Source organism: Neophocaena asiaeorientalis, unplaced genomic scaffold (assembly GCF_003031525.2).
Source record: "Neophocaena asiaeorientalis asiaeorientalis breed wild unplaced genomic scaffold, Neophocaena_asiaeorientalis_V1.1 scaffold1186, whole genome shotgun sequence".
Lineage (NCBI taxonomy): Eukaryota > Metazoa > Chordata > Mammalia > Artiodactyla > Phocoenidae > Neophocaena > Neophocaena asiaeorientalis.
The window spans coordinates 698,193-712,002 of record NW_020173974.1 but is presented as its reverse complement, the minus strand read 5'-3'; the positions used below and the strand labels follow the sequence as shown (position 1 = coordinate 712,002).

The following is a 13,810-nucleotide window of genomic DNA, read 5'->3' as shown; positions in this document are numbered from 1 at the left end:
CCCTTCTTGTCCTCTTTCCAAAACCAGGCCCCACCTTCTTGGAGGCAGATTTTGAGACTCGCTTCATCCCTTAAGTCGGCTTGACTCAGATTTCCCAGTTTCAGGATTACTAATCACTAAAAAATATTTCATGCCTACTTCAGCCTTCCTCCACCCCCTTTCCTCCGCCCTTAGCGACTACGATGTAAGACTGTATCTGGCAGATCGGCATCTGTGGGCACTTGTGTTCCCAGGTATCTGGTTGCACATGTGAGTGGCTATAGAGCAGGAAGCAAGAACAGCTGGTGACCAAAACGACCCAACTAAACAAACAAAAAAAGCAGTTGATGAGGTAGAGACAGGGCCGGGCTAGATCAGATCCATGTCCACTTGACCACTTACTACATGGGTAGCACTTAGCAAGTTACTCAGCCTTTCTTTCTGAGCCTTTACTCCCTGGCATATTTGTCATGAAAATTAGCTATAACTATTTACTGAGCCCTTACTCAGGGCAGACACTGTCCTAAGCACTTTACATAGACTTTTACATTTAATCTTTACTTCAACCCTAGCAGGTAGGTAACATTATTTTTCCTATGCTACCGTTGAAGGAGTTGAGACACAGAAGAAAGTCAACATAGAGGTTAAGTGCCTTGCCCAGGTCACGTATCTAATAAGTGGCAAAGCCAGGATTTGCACCCAGGCAGTCAGACCCCAGAGTCCATGTTTTTTCTTTTTTTTTTAAATTTAATTTGTTTATTTTTGGACCTGTTGGGTCTTCGTTGCTGCACGTGGGCTTTCTCTAGTTGCAGCGAGCGGGGGCTACTCTTAGTTGCGGTGCACGGGCTTCTTATTGTGGTGGCTTCTCTTGTTGCGGAGCACAGGCTCTAGGCACGTGGGCTTCAGTAGTTGCAGCATGCAGGCTCAGTAGTTGTGGTGCACGGGCTTAGTTGCTCCACGGCATGTGGGATCTTTCCAGACCAGGGCTCGAACCTGTGTCCCCTGCATTGGCAGGCAGATTCTTAACCACTGCGCCACCAGGGAAGTCCCAGAGTCCACGTTCTTAACCACTCTGCACACTGCTACCCACGTGTGATCCTGTGTGTGTGCAAAGCTCTTGACACAGTGACTGGCACAAAGACAGCCATTAAATGGTGTAACTCTTTCCTCACTGGGACAGTGAGGAAGTACAGGAGGCCAGGACAAGTGTCTCTTTTCCCCTGTAACTTGTTACAGGGCCTCAGAAAAGACAGAATATAGAGTGGGCACTTTACACACATTTCCGGGGCCTGAAAAAGGTGTGGAAGAAATGTAAAAAATTTAAAGCCATATTTTCTTACCCAGATGTGTGTTATAAACATACACATGCCACGTGGACACACACTTCTCACAAATACATCACACTCACACATAGACACTCAGTGACCACTTTGAACCCATGAAGTCTCCATCAGGAAACCTTCCTAGGCTGGTCCAGTCCTCACAATTTCTCCCATCCCTGAATGCCAACAGCCCTCACCGTTAGGCCCAGCCAAGCCAGCCCTCACTATGCGGTGTTGTATTCATTCAGATAACTACCCAATAACTACTGAGAACCAGGGCCAAGTATTGGAGAAGCAAGACCGAAAAAAAAATATTGTTCCTGTCCTCCAGGAACTCTGAATCTCCTAGGCGATGTTAGCATACAAACCAGGACTCACCATAGGCACAGTGGGGTAAACGCTATCACTAACAGACTGGGGCATTTTAGAGAGCTTCCTGGAGGTGACACAAGTTAAATTTTAAAGATGAACAGGAGCTATTCTGGCAAAGGAAGAGGTGTGGAGGAAGGAGAGTAAGGAAGCGGGAACAGGTTAATGTGCTTGGGAAACTGCAAGTCATCCTATCAGCTGTAATGAAGAGTTCTTAACAGGGACAGGCAGGACACGAGGCCATAGGGGTAAGCAGGGTCCAAATGCCAAAAGGCCTGATGTGCTGACCTGAGAGATTCAAAGTCTTTCCTGAAAAGATGTCAGGAGCCATGGAAGGGTTTTGGGCAGAGAAACAACATGATCAAATCTGCATTTCAGAAAGATTGATTCAGCAGCACAGAGGTGAACTGATAAAAGAGGGGACAGGGTGGAGATGAGGGAACATTGAAAAGACTTCCAACAATCCCAGGAATAAATGAACTTAAATTCTTAGTGCAGTGGGAATGGAGAGGGTATTTAAGAGATACCAAGGAAAAGTGGGGAGGCCATCCATTAAAATAGGAAACATAAAGGCCAAAGTCTACGCTGGAAGGAGGGGAGACAATGATACCTTTTGACTTTTAGAGTTTGAGGTGTCTCTGGGACACCCAGGTGATACCTAATAGGCTTATGAATATGTGTGTGTCTGCGACTTCCCTGGTGGTCCACTGGGTAAGACTCTGTATTCCCAGTGCAGGGGGCCAGGGGTTCAGTCCCTGGTGGGGGAGCTAGATCCCACATGCAGCAACTAACAGCCCCAACAAAAAATCCCGCATTCCGCAACAAAGATCCAGTGTGCCACAACTAAGACCCTCTGCAGCTTAACTAAATAAATATTTTCTAAAAAAATGTTTGTGTCTCTGTGTGTGTGTACATTTTTTTCCATTATAAAAGCTTGCAAGACATCTGGGCTGGAGATAAGTGTCATCAGCTTACAGATAGCAATTAAAACCATGAGTGTGGATGAAGTCACCCAAAGTGTGGGCCAGAAGATCTGTGGGCCCAGGACAGAGCTCTGGAGAGCTCCGATTCCAAGCAGTTGAAGGCTTGGATTTGTGAACATTCTCCCAAGGGAGCAGTGTGTGAAGTGGAAAAGAGTGTGGAAAGGGCCCTGGATATCACCAACATTTAGGGGAAGAGAAGGTAAACAGATGAGAAGAGAGGGGCAAAAGTGCAGGAAAAGCCAGGACACGGTGTCACGTCGAGGGAAGTCAGTAGCATCAAATGCTGCAGAGGTCAATGGAGGTAAGGAGAGGAAACTCCATCAGTTAGATTTAGCAACTAAGAGGTGGTGAGTGCGGCCAGAGAGAGGTTAGTGGAGCGCTGAGAGGGTGGGCTTCCGGCTGTGGGGGAAACCTTTTCAAATGAAACGCAGTTTGAGTAGGTGGCTGGAATTGCACCCTGCGCTGCTTTCCCGCGCGCGCCACAGTCACGCGTGCACACCCTTACACACCAGAGGGCTAACAGGCACTTTGTGCTCCCGGACAGGGCTCCCAGAGATCCTGCGCAGGCGCCTCCGGAGCCCGCCTGCTCTGCCGCGAGCCCCTCCCCAGGCCTGCAGAGGGCGCTGAGTCTCGGAGAGCCGGGGCGTGACGCCACTCTAGCTAGCGCTGGCGCTCGGGCTCGGTGGTGGGCGCCGTAGCTCCGCGTCCCGCACGCCTCCTCCCAGCACAGGTGGGTCCGCCGGCGGGGGCCAGCAGTGCTTGGGATCCGTGGGGCGGGCGGGTAGCGACAGCCTCTGGGCGCGGAGTAGTCCCCATCACCTAAGTGCTCCAGCTCGGGCCAGGCTCCGGCGAATCGGGCTGTGGACAGGGCTGCACGTGTGCAAGTCCCATTCCGGGTGGGTGCCTTCAGGACGTGCAGTGCCTGTCCCGGAACCCCTTAACACCCCAGGGGTCTCCGCCCCGGCTCGCCCGCGGCTTCCTGGGGACGTCTGGGGACGTCTAGGGACGGGGCTACCAGGGGCGGGGCTCCCATGATTGACACGTCTCTCCCCAGGTTTCACGGGCACCACTTGACCCCTACCCTGCCCTGAATCTGAGCCAGCACCATGGTGAGAACCCTGAGCGCAGCCCCTCACCTCCGCATGTCCATGCCCTTGCCCTTGCCCTTGCCCCTGCCCCTGCCCCGCGTGGCCTTGCCTCCGTTGCCCGATAGAACGGAGTGGGGGTTCCGGTGGGTATGCCCCTGCAAGGCAGCCTGCACTCTTGCAACCCGGCCATCCCTATAGCACGGGCGCCTGAAGGTGAAGACATCGGAAGAGCAAGCGGAAGCCAAAAGGCTAGAGCGGGAACAGAAGCTGAAGCTATACCAGTCAGCCACCCAGACTGTCTTCCAGAAGGTGGGGCCCTCAGAGGTCGTCCCCTCCCACAGTGGCTCCCTTAGTATAGCACTGAGGCCAAGAACTGCGCCTTAGAGTCAGGCTGCTTGGATCCATATCTGCGTTCTATCAGGTACTAGCTGTGTGTCCTTGGGCAAGTTACTGAATCTCTTTGGACCTCAGTTTGCCCATCTGTAAAATGGGCCTAACAATTGCACTTACTGCATAAGGCTGTTGTGAAAATTAAATCAGAGAATACATGTAAACCCATAAAGTGCTTTGTATAGTACCTATAGTATAGTATGGCATTCACAGAACAGTTGGTAGTTGTATTTATGTTATTAGCCCTGTAGCAGGAGAAAGATATGATCTCTCTGACCCTGCTATCTACCTTCTCAGCGCCAGGCTGGAGAGCTAGATGAATCAGTGCTGGAACTGACAAGCCAGATTCTGGGAGCCAACCCTGATTTTGCCACCCTCTGGAATTGTCGCCGAGAGGTGCTCCAGCGGCTGGAGGTCCAGAAGTGCGTAGGGGTTCAGAGCCCCGGGAAGATGGCCCTGGCTCTGCCCCTGCCCTCCCTGGGTCCAGGGCTGGAGGAAGAGTGGGGCAGCCAGGGGCATAGGCAGAGGGCAGTGGAGGGCTGGGTGCAGAAAGACAGGGGTGAGCTGAGATTGGGTGTTGGAGGGCCCTGACCCCCATTCCCCTCTGGGTGCAGGTCCCCCGAGGAGTTGGCCGCTCTGGTGAAGGCAGAACTGGGCTTCCTGGAGAGCTGTCTGAGGGTGAACCCCAAGTCTTACGGTACCTGGCACCACCGCTGCTGGCTGCTGGGCCGCCTGCCAGAGGCCAACTGGGCCCGGGAGCTGGAGTTGTGTGCCCGCTTCCTCGAGGTTGATGAGCGGAACTGTACGTGCCCGCAGATTCTGTCCCTACAGCCCTCACCTGCCCCACGTTCCGGTACTAGGGCCTCAGTAAGGCCCAGAGTGGGGAGGGATGGCCAGGATGGGCCCACTGAGCTGATGGCAAAAGGGATGATGGAGCCAAATGTATCCTCCATGGAGTGCAGAGAGGTGTTTCTCAGGATCTCCGAGGGAACTCCAGGGGTACCAGCCGGGGAGATTCTCTTGCCCTGCGTCTGAGATGTGCTGTCTGCCCTTCCCCCCAGTTCACTGCTGGGACTACCGGCGGTTTGTGGCTGCGCAGGCAGCTGTGCCCCCTGCAGAGGAGCTAGCCTTCACTGACAGCCTCATCACCCGAAACTTCTCCAACTATTCCTCCTGGCATTACCGCTCCTGCCTCTTGCCCCAGCTGCATCCCCAGCCAGACTCTGGACCTCAGGGGCGCCTCCCTGAGGATGTGCTGCTCAAAGGTAAGCAGAGTCAGGGGGTGCTGGGGAGGACTCTGCAGCGCCACCCTTCCAACCCTGATGCCTAGGCCTGTTCCTGAACCTGCCACTCGGGAACTTGCCTGGCTCTGGGGGTGCATAAGATCCAGCCCCTGGCTGCAGGGAGCCCAAGTGTCCAATGGGGAAGATAAAACTGAAATGTGCAGCCCCTGGGCAAGGCCAGCCTATAGGTGAAACTGCAGGCTGGAGGAACTCCAAGGTGAGGGTGGGATGTTGGGGTGGCCAGGAGCCAAGCAGGGCCCTAACCACAACCCCATGCCTCCGTGGCCCCCGCAGAGCTGGAGCTGGTGCAGAACGCCTTCTTCACGGACCCCAATGATCAGAGTGCCTGGTTCTACCATCGTTGGCTCCTGGGACGAGGTGAGCAGTGGGGGAGGAAGCTGGGTGATTAGGGCTTAGAAGGAATGGAAGAATATTTAAGGAGACCTGAGGCTGTGTCTTCCCCCAGCGGATCCCCAGGATGCTCTGCACTGCCTGCACGTGAGCCGGGATGAGGCCTGTCTGACTGTCTCCTTCTCTCGGCCCCTCCTAGTGAGTCCTGCAGCTTTTGCCGGAGAGCATCGTGGATCGTGGGCCTGGTGCTGTTGGAGTGACGGGTCTCTCTTTGTCCCCCATGCCAGGTGGGCTCCAGGACGGAGACCTTGCTGCTCTTGGTGGACGAGTCACCCCTGGCCGTGGCGTGGAGGACCCCAGATGGCAGGAACCGGCCTAGCCACGTCTGGGTATCCCAGGATTGGTGGGCAGACTGGAGGCTGGGGTAGGGCTGGGCTGGGACTGTCAGGAAGGTGGTGCAGCCGGGCTTTTTCTTAACCCCGTGCTCCCAGCTCTGTGACCTGCCCGCCACCTCTCTCAACGACCAGTTGCCCCAACATACATTTCGTGTCATTTGGACAGCAGGCGGTGCCCAGAAGGAGTGTGTGCTCTTAAAAGGTGACATAGCCCGCACCTCCCCCCTTGGCAGCAGCCCTCATCCCTCTCTTCCTGTCATGGGTGTCCCCTCCTACCACCTGCTCTTTCTTACAGGCCGCCAAGAGGGCTGGTGCCGGGACTCCGCCACGGATGAACAGCTCTTCAGGTGATGGTGACAGGGAAGCGCACAGACAAGGATGGGGGCTCTGGACTCTGGGCATCAGGCAGCTGGGCAGGAGGCTGGGGGCTTAAGCAGTTGATCTCAGACTGGATACTGGGGCTGACTAGTACCCCAGGGCTGGAGCATCATCCCCTCCCCCACCCTGCCCACCCTCAGGTGTGAGCTGTCGGTGGAGAAGTCCACGGTGCTACAGTCCGAGCTTGAATCCTGTAAGGAGCTGCAGGAGCTGGAGCCAGAGAATAAATGTGAGGCCCGCTCCCCTGAGGAGGCCCCTTTCTAGGGGGGCACCCCTTGGGGAGAGTGGGAAGGGTCTCCAGAGGATGGGAGCAGAGGAGGATCCAGGAGAGACCGTCCTCTTCCCTGCCCTCTCCCCAGGGTGCCTGCTCACCATCATCTTGCTGATGCGGGCACTGGACCCCCTGCAGTATGAGAAGGAGACGCTGCAGTACTTCCAGACCCTCAAGGCAAGTCGGGTCCGTGGGAACCGGCGAGGGGGAGGCCCGGCGGGCAGGAGGAGGGCAGCTGACGTGCATTCTCCGTCCCTTCTCCCTGCCAGGCCGTGGACCCTATGCGGGCAGCGTACCTGGACGACCTGCGAAGCAAGTTCCTGCTGGAGAACAGCGTGCTCAAGATGGAGTACGCGGAGGTGCGCGTGCTGCACCTTGGTCACAAGGTAGGGACTGCGCACGCACCTTCCCGGCCTTCGCCCTGCTAGCTGGCCTCCCTCTTCCTCAGGACCTGGCCGGCTTTTATATCCGCTCCCTGGGCCTCAGCCGAGACACTCACCACGCCCCCGGCTTTCCTTCAGTCGCACGTGCCTTTCTGGACATTTCTTCCTCAGCTCATTCCCGTGCTTCTCTCCCTGGAGCAGGCCCCAACACCTAAAACCTCAATAGTTTCCAGAACTTTCTGACAAACCCTCCAGACTCTCTTTTTCCTCTGTAGTCCTTCCCAATCAATCTCCCCAACACGTCACTGCTGCCCACCTTCGCCCCCACCAGCCGATCCCAGACTCACCAGGCCCGCTCCCACCAGTGTCTGTGTTTATCCCAGCACCCTCCTCCATCCCCCTTACCTGCCCCACTCCCACCACCCCACTGGCCACCCAGCCCGAGGGCTCAGGCCTCTCCCATGTCCTTGACGTGGAGCATGTACTGCCAGGGGTGCTGAGGCAAGCGTCCCACCTACTCCCTCTTCTCCTCAGCTGGGGTCCCCAAGGGCCTGTGTGGGGCACACAGGGCAAGTGCCTGATAAACGATGGCTGAGGCCTTTCCCCCAGGTCTCGCTGGGTATCTCATCCCCCCTCCTCAGGATCTGACGGTGCTCTGCCATCTGGAGCAGCTGCTCTTGATCACTCACCTTGACCTGTCGCACAATCGTCTCCGAGCCCTGCCCCCTGCCCTGGCTGCCCTGCGCTGCCTCGAGGTAGAGCACTCACTCCTGTGTCGCTGTCCTGGGTGATCCTCTTCCCCTTCCTCCACCTCAGAAGTCTGCCCACCCTACAAAGAGATGCCCAGGTCCTCCCAGACCCCACAGATGACCCCTGCCTTCGCCTCTGTCACCCAGCCTGACCCCAGGATCCCTTCCATGTACTGTAAGCTGATCACCCTGGGTTCCCCAGTTGCTTGTACCAATCCCAGGCTGACAGCTGCCTTCCCTGCCTTGTCTTCCCCGCCCTCCCTGCTCCCCAGGTGCTGCAGGCCAATGACAACACTATCGAGTCCCTGGATGGTGTCACTAACCTGCCCCGGCTGCAGGAGCTCTTTCTGTGCAACAACCGTATCCTTCCTTCTGGGTGCCTTTCAGACAGCAGGCAGTACGAGGTGCCACGCCAGGAAGGGACAGACAGCACGCAGGGTGGTGTGCCCCTGGACATGGAGAGGGGGCTCTGGCTGTCTAAGCTGAGGAGAGAGGGTAGCCTGGAGCTGTATGAGGCTATCATTGACTTGTACTGGTAGAGTTTTGGAGGATGGAAGTCAGTGACTTCCTCAAGCCAGAGTTCACAAACCAGCAGCCTACAGATATTCTTGGGTAGCGCATCATGTTTTTAAAATCAGGAAGTTTCATATTTTAAAAAATCTAGAATTTTGATTCTTCTTTAAAAAAATGGAAATTAAAGCAACGTTTAGCCTGCATTTCCACTTGGCAACCCTTGGCCATTGGTGGATCATGGGTGCCTCTGCATCTGGGGCTAGCTTTCACCTTGGCCATAGTCTCCACCACTCCTTCTGGGACTGTATCCAGTCAGCCTCCTGTGCTTCCTGCCTGGCCCCCGGGGGCTGGTGTTTGCAGTCTAGAGCCTTACGCCCTCCGGGGAAGCGGACAAGGTGCCCACCAAGCAGGCTGCTAGGCAGCAGTCCCTGTTCTTGAGGGAAAGCAGTGATGGGTGCACAGGAGCTGGTGGATCTGGAGGAACCTGCCAAGCTTTCCTTGACTCCCGCCCAAGGCCTCCAGCAGCCTGCAGTGCTCCAGCCTCTCGCCTCCTGCCCCAGGCTGGTCCTCCTCAACCTGCAGGGCAACCCCCTGTGCCAAGCAGTGGGCATCTCGGAGCATCTGGCCGAGCTGCTGCCTTCAGTTCGCAGCAGCCTCACCTAAGAGACTCTGCCCCTGCCCCCTGCCCTTTAACTTATTGGAACTGAATAAACAATGAAGAGGCCCCCAAAGGCTGCTAAGCTGCCGCCGCCACCATCATTACTACTGCTACCTATCCTGGAAAAGAAAGGGAGAGAGTGAGGGTATGTCAGTTTACCCCCTCTACTTTCATTTTATGCTCAGTCCTGCTGTTCCCTGTCATGGAGAACCAAAGCCTCAGTATCTGGGGCAGAATCAGGGCAATGGCTGGATTTGAATCTACATTCCAGTTTGGGGCTGGGCTGGGTCTAAGTTCCAGGCTGGAATCAGATTGGAGTTCATGTTCTGGTTGGGGCTGGACCACAAAGCAGCTGGAAGTCTCTCTAACTGAAAGGGGCTCGTAGAAGTTTCTCCCGTGACCTGTGCCCCTTCTAGATGCCCTGTCTGCCCCAGCTCTCCTTTACCACAGCTAAGAAAGCTCTTCCCAGGAGGAGTGGGCCAGGGCGCCCTGGCTCCCCTCTCTTAACAGCAACACTGTCAGTCCCCATGAGTAGCATGCTTTGGATAAAGAGCCCTTGGAAATCCTTGATCCCATTTGATCCTCACAAGCTCTCAGGGCTGAGACGATTAGGCCCATAGTACTGATGAGGAAACTGCTGTTAAGATGCACCCAAGGTTGCTGACCTCAAGTGCTGGAGCCAGAGCCGTCTCTGCAACTTGGTCTGGGATTCCAGATTCATGTTCTTGCTTCTGGATTGGGCAGAGCCTGGCCCCAGCTCCCGAGGTACTGAGACGGTGTCTTTTCCCATGGTCCCCCTTCCAACACACATACACATACCTTGTCCTGACTCTGAAAGCCCTGAGGCACTTGAGCCTCCCCGGAGGGAGGAAAGGGGAGCGACTCAGGGGTGAGGGCACTGAGTCAAACCTGGCTGGGTGGGGAAAGAGAAAGACTGAAACAAGAGGGAGAGAATGTGACAAGGCATTTACCTGGTTCCCTGAGAATCTACCTGGACCCACATGTGCTCACACACAACCAGACTCTCAGGGCCCTGCCCCTCCCATATCCGTAGTGATACACAGACAGCCCCTCCATGAAGCCCTTAGGCTGACCTGCCTCACACCTGCCTGGAATTTTGATTTCCACTAGTGCATCCTCTGAGCGTGCTGGAGGATGTGGGGATTAGACCTGGACAGGAAAAGGTCGCGGGGATGTGAAGGGCTCTGTGCCTGGTCCTGGAGCCTCTGTCCCTGCTCCCCAAGCCACCTCCCTGCCTGACGCATCACCAAACTCAGCCTCTCCTCCAGTCAGCTTCCTTGTGTCCCCTTGCCCACCCTGTTTTCACTGTCTTCTGTTCAGTGTCCCATGGACAGAGCTGGGACAACAGCGGGATGGAGGGAAGAGACCCCAGGAACAGGGTCCCAGACTTCCGGAAGATGTCTGACCTCCTCTTTGCCTTGGGGCTCTCTTGGTGGCCTCCCTGGCATTTCTCCCAGTGTCAGGGTGAAGTTGGGGCAGGTGCCTGGAGCCGGTTGGTCAGGATTCCCAGGAAGAATTCCAGGTTGGAGAGCCCTGGCCTCCAGCTCACCAGACATTCGTCTCAGTGAGAGAAGGGGGTACTCTGCAGCCTGGGGAGGGGGGGACTTCATTCCCACCTGAGCCTCATAGCAAAGACCTCAACCTCCTCCAAACCCCTCGGTTTGGGGGTTGGGGGGTGGCAGTTAGAAAACAAGAGATTGCTTCTACTCTGACACCCCTAATCCCCAACCTGGAGGGACACAGGAAGCAGGGGGCAGCTCAGTCATGCTGGGGCCTGGGGCCTAGCTAGAGGAAGAAGGAGGGACAGACAAATGGATGGTGGGGGCTGGCTGGTGGAGCCAGTCCGAGGGCCTGGCTGCTGGTGTCACCAGTGTGTACCAGCCTGGGATGCTGGGGGCTCCCTGGGCAGGACGAGTCCCAGAGCCAGGCCGGTGGGCAGTTTCACAAGGACAGAGGTGGGCAGCCTGAGCTTGGGAAGAGCGAGTCTGCTGGATAGAGTGTGGGTGGACCCTCCCTGCCCCATCGCGCTAGAGAAACTTCCCACACTACGGGGACAACACTTGTCGCAACCTCCTCCACCGAGGAGAAAGTGCTTCTGATGCACCCAGTTTCGCAGGAGTCAGCATCCCTCGGACGGTGTGATCTCATCAAAGCCTTCCGACTTCAGCCCTGACAGACCCCGCCCCCGCCCCCTCCCCAGCCCGGGCCCAACCCCGCCTCCAGTCGGTTCCTGGCTCCTCGAAAGGGGAAAGGGTGCGGCCTAGCCTCATTTCCCACCCCTACCTCAGAAACAGCCCCCAGAGGCTGGGCTTCCTCCCTCGAGGATGGAGCAACCTTCCTTCCCCTTCTTCCCAGAAGCCTGGCCCCGCCCTCCGCCTCTCATAAACCACTTACCGCCTGCCCCACGCTTTCCATTCGTGAGGCGGCGTCAGTCCCGTCCCATCAGTCCCGACCTGTTCCACCCAGAGATGCCAGCACCTTCGTCAGGTGAGGCCCCGGCCAGGTGGGGTGCGAGCCAGCCCGAGCCTGTCGGTCCCAGTGAGGCTGCTCCCCACACACCGAGACTCTACACCTGGGAAGCCCGGCTCGGGCACCTCTGCCCCCACCCAGACCCTCCGGGCAGCTCCGCATGGGTGTTTGACCAGCCGTGGGGAATATGTCAGGAGCCCAAGTCGTGAATGTCACTTGCCTGTGTAATGCAAGGAGCCTTGGCTGGGGGATTCCGCCTAAGAAATGGGTCCTTGAGGCAGGCAGCTCTGGATCTCCAGACTAAGGAGCTGGCAGGTGGAGGGAGCAGGCCCGGGATGGTCTGTGCTGCTGCACCTTGAGGGTGTGACAAGTGTCATCTCCTGGGAGGGGTCCGTGAGCAGCTTTCTGGATGGGGCATCTGGCTTGGTGGATGTCCATGTGCGGGTGAGAGGGGAAAGACTCGTCTCTGTAACGTGGGAAGTTTCTCTAGGTGAGTCTGAAAGGAGTCTTTGGGGAAGGTCTCTGGGTGGGTCTGAGGGAATCTCAGGGTCAGGATCAGATCATCTCAGTCATCTGGCTGGGACTGAATCAGCTCTCTGGATGGAGGGTTTCTGGGTGAGCTGACTGGGGCATGCTGTAGGGGTAAAGGAGGTCTGTGTGAGTGATCAGAGCCTCCCTGCCTTGTCCACACAGGCACGACGACGGGCAGTCCTCGTTCAGATGTGGGCCGCTGGGGAGGGAATCCCTGGCAGCCCCTCATGACACCTTCTCCAGAGCCGGAGCCAGAGCCAGACAGACATGCTCGCCAAAGGCGCAGCCCCTTCTGGGCTCGCTGCTGTGGCTGCTGCTCGTGCCAGAATACAATAGATGAGGACTGGGGGCCTGAGCTCGGTGGAGACCACGGGTCTAACTCCAGGCCTCCAAGGCCCAGCCCCAGGGATGGAAGACCCAACTCCCCGGCTCCAAGACCCAACTCCCTGGGCAGCACTGTGAACACAGCCATCCAAGGTGAGGCCCACCTGTCCACGTTATCTGAGAACCAAAATGCTTTAATGGGCCTGAGACTCATTCTGGAATCTCTGGGGGCCTGGGAGGCTAATGATGCAGGGCCGGACTCCCCACGGGGCTTCACTGAACCTGAGCTCTGGCCTTGCAGAGGGAAAGCTGATGGTGACTGGTGTGGATCTGCTGAGTTCACCCTCGGGCCAGAATCGCCAAGAGCACCACACGGACGAGTTCGAGTACAAGGAGCTGATTATCCGCCGTGGGCAGCCTTTCCACATGGTCCTCTTCCTGTCTCGTCCCTATGAGTCGTCCGATCATGTCACCCTGGAGCTGTTCATCGGTCGGTGGAGCCCGCAGTGGGAGGGGTGAAGGCCCTGGGCAGGGTGGAGTGGGGGTAGGGGGCTGCGTAGCAGGGCTCCCCGCCCTGGTATTAGGGTCAAAGGGGCAGCTTTGGGCTCCTCACTCACCCCACTCCTCGCCCCTGCCAGATAAGGCAGGCGCAAGCATGTAAGTATGTCCCCGAGGGTGCCTCAGGGAGGGTCTGTTTTCCTAGGCTCACCCTCTTCAAGCCTCAAAATTCCTTTTCTTCAGGTGCTTGGCACAGCATCCCCTTCAGTGTTTCTGCCTCTGTGTGTCTTTCGTTCTGGGTCTGCCCTCCTTCCTCAGGGTGTGGCTCCACGCGCTCTCCCACTGTGTCTCTCGGTCTCTCTGTCCCCGTGGCCCAGGGCAGGTGCCTCCCTCATTGCATTGCTTGGTGGCTCCTGACTGCCTAGGCCGGTGCTTAGGGCCTAGCCTTGCCCACCCCAGCCTGTAATTTCCCAGGTACCCCCACCACCTCCAGCAAGGATGCCCTGGGCTCTGGAAGCTGCCGCCCCAGGGAGCAGGCAGGGTTGAACTTCAGGATATGAACTGCCCTTTCACACGCAGCAGGGGCAACTGGACCCAGACAGGGTGGCTCTGCTCCTCCAGCCCAGGTGCTGGAACAGTCAGGCAGGGAGAGCGTGACGGTGACCTGGTCTCTTCTAGTCGCCTCTGAGTTGAGTGTCGAGGGAACAGGTTTGGGATGTTGGACTGGATCTCTGCCCCGACATGTGGGCAAACACTGGGTGGGGACAGAGCTGCTCTCAGATTGACCCAGGCGATGGTCCAACTCAGGGACACACTCATTGGCTCATACACTTTCTGGGTGGGGCTGCGAGAAGT

General features: G+C 57.0%; 2 protein-coding genes across 7 annotated transcripts in view; both read left to right on the top strand.

Moving 5' to 3' along the window:
- Positions 1-3,302: 3,302 nt before the first annotated feature.
- On the top strand, positions 3,303-9,200 carry RABGGTA (Rab geranylgeranyltransferase subunit alpha). 6 transcript variants are annotated; one of them, XM_024753290.1, is made up of 17 exons: positions 3,303-3,383; positions 3,708-3,762; positions 3,940-4,050; positions 4,429-4,553; positions 4,746-4,933; positions 5,193-5,396; positions 5,709-5,792; positions 5,881-5,963; positions 6,053-6,154; positions 6,257-6,362; positions 6,456-6,507; positions 6,679-6,767; positions 6,898-6,986; positions 7,079-7,195; positions 7,834-7,947; positions 8,214-8,301; positions 8,969-9,200. In XM_024753290.1, the coding sequence occupies exons 2-17, from the start codon at positions 3,760-3,762 to the stop codon at positions 9,115-9,117; spliced, it is 1,704 nt and encodes a 567-aa protein (XP_024609058.1). In that variant the 5' UTR covers positions 3,303-3,383; positions 3,708-3,759; the 3' UTR covers positions 9,118-9,200. The 6 variants fall into 6 exon arrangements, 5 of the variants coding, with proteins under 5 accessions (XP_024609058.1, XP_024609056.1, XP_024609059.1 ...); XM_024753288.1 differs by having other exon boundaries at positions 8,977-9,185; XM_024753289.1 differs by lacking the exon at positions 3,303-3,383 and adding an exon at positions 3,408-3,549 and having other exon boundaries at positions 8,977-9,185.
- Positions 9,201-11,533: 2,333 nt separating this feature from the next.
- TGM1 (transglutaminase 1) overlaps positions 11,534-13,810 on the top strand; it is a 13,882-nt gene continuing 11,605 nt past the window's right edge. The window contains exons 1-3 of the mRNA XM_024753236.1: positions 11,534-11,620; positions 12,296-12,610; positions 12,759-12,947. Coding sequence (XP_024609004.1) covers positions 11,602-11,620; positions 12,296-12,610; positions 12,759-12,947 — 523 coding nt within the window. The 5' untranslated portion in view covers positions 11,534-11,601. The remainder of the gene's footprint in view (positions 11,621-12,295; positions 12,611-12,758; positions 12,948-13,810) is intronic.